At 36.7% G+C, this 3,519-nt stretch overlaps 1 protein-coding gene across 1 annotated transcript in view; it reads left to right on the forward strand.

Moving 5' to 3' along the window:
• Window positions 1–213: 213 nt before the first annotated feature.
• The window catches only part of BBS2 (Bardet-Biedl syndrome 2), a gene marked incomplete at its 5' end in the record, with an annotated part of 17,598 nt that continues 14,292 nt past the window's right edge, over window positions 214–3,519 (forward strand). The window contains 3 exons of the mRNA XM_009889528.1: window positions 214–444; window positions 842–967; window positions 1,167–1,229. Coding sequence (XP_009887830.1) covers window positions 214–444; window positions 842–967; window positions 1,167–1,229 — 420 coding nt within the window. The remainder of the gene's footprint in view (window positions 445–841; window positions 968–1,166; window positions 1,230–3,519) is intronic.

Below are 3,519 nucleotides of genomic sequence, written 5' to 3' on the forward strand. Positions count from 1 at the left end.
TTTCCCCTGTCATTTCCCTTTTTGGTATAGTTTAAAACTAAAGAATAACTGTCAGAAACATTATTGTCAGCGAAACCCCCAGCCTTTTGCCCTCACTTGGGTTGTGTGGATGCCCTTCTTCCCCCGGTAGTTATTATCCAAACAGTAGTCTGTAATGTTTGTATACAACCACATAAGTGCTTTGTGATAATATTTACATCTTTGTTTCTACAGGTTTTTATTCATAATCCTCATGCCCGAGGAGAGAGGAGAACAAGCACAAACCGAATGGTGCAAAGTAACCAAGATTCAGACATTTCTCTTCTCAACATTAATCAAGGGATCACTTGTCTAGCTTCGGGAGTGCTGAACCCTCAGCTTGGTTATGATTGTCTTCTGGTTGGAACACAGACAAATTTATTGGCTTATGATGTATATAACAACTCGGATTTGTTTTACAGAGAGGCAAGTGAATTTAAATGTCTACTTTTTTTAGTATCATCTTCATTGTTTTCTTTCTCTTTCCATTCTAAAGATCACAGTTTTTACATTACTTTGTCAATTAATTATGCTTCTGTTCTTTGCATTAGTTATGTTCCTGTATTCAGAACATTTGCCTTTAGAATATCTGGAATATTTCAAAAGAAAAATGCGAATGTGATGTATGTTTGTGTATGCACGTGCAAGAGGAAATTTGCATAATATGTCACATGTCACCTAGCAAGACAAAATTTAAAAGAACTAATAGGCATTCAGAGCTCAGCTAAACCGATAGTGATAATGTTTGAAGCTCTCTTTTTCATTTGTGTACTCTGATGTCTCATTGTCTGCTGTTTCTTTTTCTTTTAATGTTTCTCTGTAGGTTTCAGATGGAGCCAATGCAATAGTTCTGGGAAAGCTGGGAGATATTTCATCTCCACTTGCTATTATCGGTGGAAACTGTGCCCTGCAGGGCTTTGATTATGAAGGAAATGACCTTTTTTGGACAGTAAGATAGATATTAATTTTGTTGTGGATCTTTCTTGATTTATCTCAGACCTTAAACTGTATTTTGGTCATGTTTTCAGTGCACTCAGGTGTTGCTTGAATGTTGACTGTATCAATTGTTCTGTTGCAGTCGAGATCATAAAAATAGTTAAGTTTCTGACAGCTATCATGGGTATTGAGGACTGTGTTTCTTCTTTTAGGTCACCGGAGACAATGTTCGTTCGTTAGCACTGTGTGACTTCGATGGTGATGGCAAAACTGAGGTTCGTAACCATTTACATGTGAATTCAGCTGTTTTCATGGTCTTGTCGTGAAATTATTATAAAAAAATATGGGTTGTCAAATATGACTGCTTTATATTACCAGTTATAGTGATCTCTGTGTGGAAGTTGTGCCTTTTTCATGCTCCAGTCCGGCAAAGACATGCACAAATGCTCAGTCCATGTACAGGGAGCAGCACCGGTCTCTGGGACTACTTGGAGTGTGTAAAACTACGCATATCTGGGATCTTCACAGCGTCACTGCCTTGCTTTGGTGAATCAATTGTCAGCTGTAGTGGAGAACATCTCTCTTTTTAACTACGCCAGGAGAAATACAATTAAATGCCTGTGATCGTCAAGGCATCTATTTCAGTGGTATTTCTTGAACATGGTTATAAACAGTTTTTTTACATTTCAGAGAAACAACTTGCAAGCATCTTACGTGTAAAAGTGAGCTCTTAAGAGGCTTTGCTGTGAAGAGCTTCACTTATGATTGGCAAAATCAAGAAACCTGTCTTCACATTCAGTCCCACTGTTTCTTCATAGTCACATGGGGAAATGAAATATTCTTTGCTTTTCCGATTTAAAATGTAGATAACTTCTAACGAGTATCTTGCTGATAAGATGTGAGACAAACAATAGGAAACAGCTGCCGTTCTGATCATGCAGGCTGCAATGGATGGATGAAGCCGTGAATTTGTACGGCATTCTCTGTTGTAGATATTCTTCCATCCTGAAGGAACTGAAGGATCATGCTTTAAATGAGTCTTTAAGAAATGTAATGGCTTCCTAGTGTATGTCAGATGCAAGTAAATATGCTGTTAAATCACCAGGCTAAAAAGACTTACTTTTGTCGTCTGTCTTTCAGTTTTAATCCTAATTACTTCAGCTTTTCTGTTTAGTTCCCTGAAAATCCTTGTTTGGAATGTTTGCTTAGACTATGTAATGTTTATAGTGGTGTATAAAAGATGTCTACACCTTTGGTGTTTTTTATAAATATCGTACCAATGCAGACCCTTTGCTTGATTGAGATCTTCAGGAAGTGAAAAAAATCCCAGGTTTTCCCATCAATTTCTGCACAGCGTCTCTTGGGCTGTATTTTTTTTTTTTTAATGTGCTGAGAGGTGGTTATAGAAAGTGTATAAAGATTCAGAAACCCGGAAACTCATCTATGGTACTAATTATAAATGTTTTGCACTTACACTTCTAAGTGGGTTTTTGTTGTTTTGCTATTTCTTTCTGCTTGAGAAAGGTTTGTTCTCAGCAGTTGGTGTAATCTGATGCTACTTCGATCTAAGCAGAGTTGGATGCATTATCCAACTAATTTACCCTGCCAGTTACCCCAGCATGCATTTGCTGAGATTTTTTTAGGGTTATTTTAAATCTTAATTATCTAGGTAATTTTATTTTTTAGTTGTGTTTTTTTTAATTTATTTGTGGCTATTGTGAAACTGCCTCTGGTTTAAAATTGAAGTTCTGAGAAAATGCATAGAAACATCGTTTTAAATTGTTGTTTATCACTTTGTGTCTTATCTGATAAATGGCCACCCTAGCTTCATTTCCGTTCTTCCCTCCCCCAGTAACACCATTTAATCTGCATTTAAAATAGACTGATTTTAAAACTGCATGAATGTACTTCTGTCATGTAGTAGCTAACAAAACTAATTTGTTCTAGTTATTGCCTTCTTCAGGATTTTAGATAGATACAGGTTATTTTCTCCCGTCTTGGGAGAAATTTTTTCCTTGCTTTTTCACATTCCAGTCCAGTGGAATGAAAGTCATTGAGGTGGATGAGTTGAATCAAATGGGGGAAAAAAACATCATCTAGGCATCTCTAGGAAATGCAGCATCACCAGTAATTGTTTCAGGATTCTGGACTTTTAGTTGATCACTTCTTGCTGGTAGTGATGAATTGTCAAGAAATCTGTACCTCTTACCTACGTTATTTGTTGCAAATTATTTCAGTAGTTACAGTAAGCTTAGGTTGTGGTAATTTGAAGCATCTTTGGAAGAAAAAAAAAGTAATTGACCGTTGTTATGGATTTGTGTCTATTCTGCCAAGGTAGAAGACTCATCAGTTCCAGCAGGGAAAGATACTACCAGGTTTTAAACTTTCATTGATAATTCTGTTTGTCATTGATTTGATAGATGACTCTAGGGGCAAGGCACTAAGCAGATCTGTTCCTTGGTTTCTCAGTTTGCAAAATAGAAACAGTGACTTGTCACCATCTTTAGATAGTGCTTTTCCATGACGCTTTCTTTTCAGTGAATACTTTCTACCAGCTTAACTAGG

This window comes from Charadrius vociferus, unplaced genomic scaffold, assembly GCF_000708025.1.
Source record: "Charadrius vociferus isolate BGI_N301 unplaced genomic scaffold, ASM70802v2 scaffold1061, whole genome shotgun sequence".
Lineage (NCBI taxonomy): Eukaryota > Metazoa > Chordata > Aves > Charadriiformes > Charadriidae > Charadrius > Charadrius vociferus.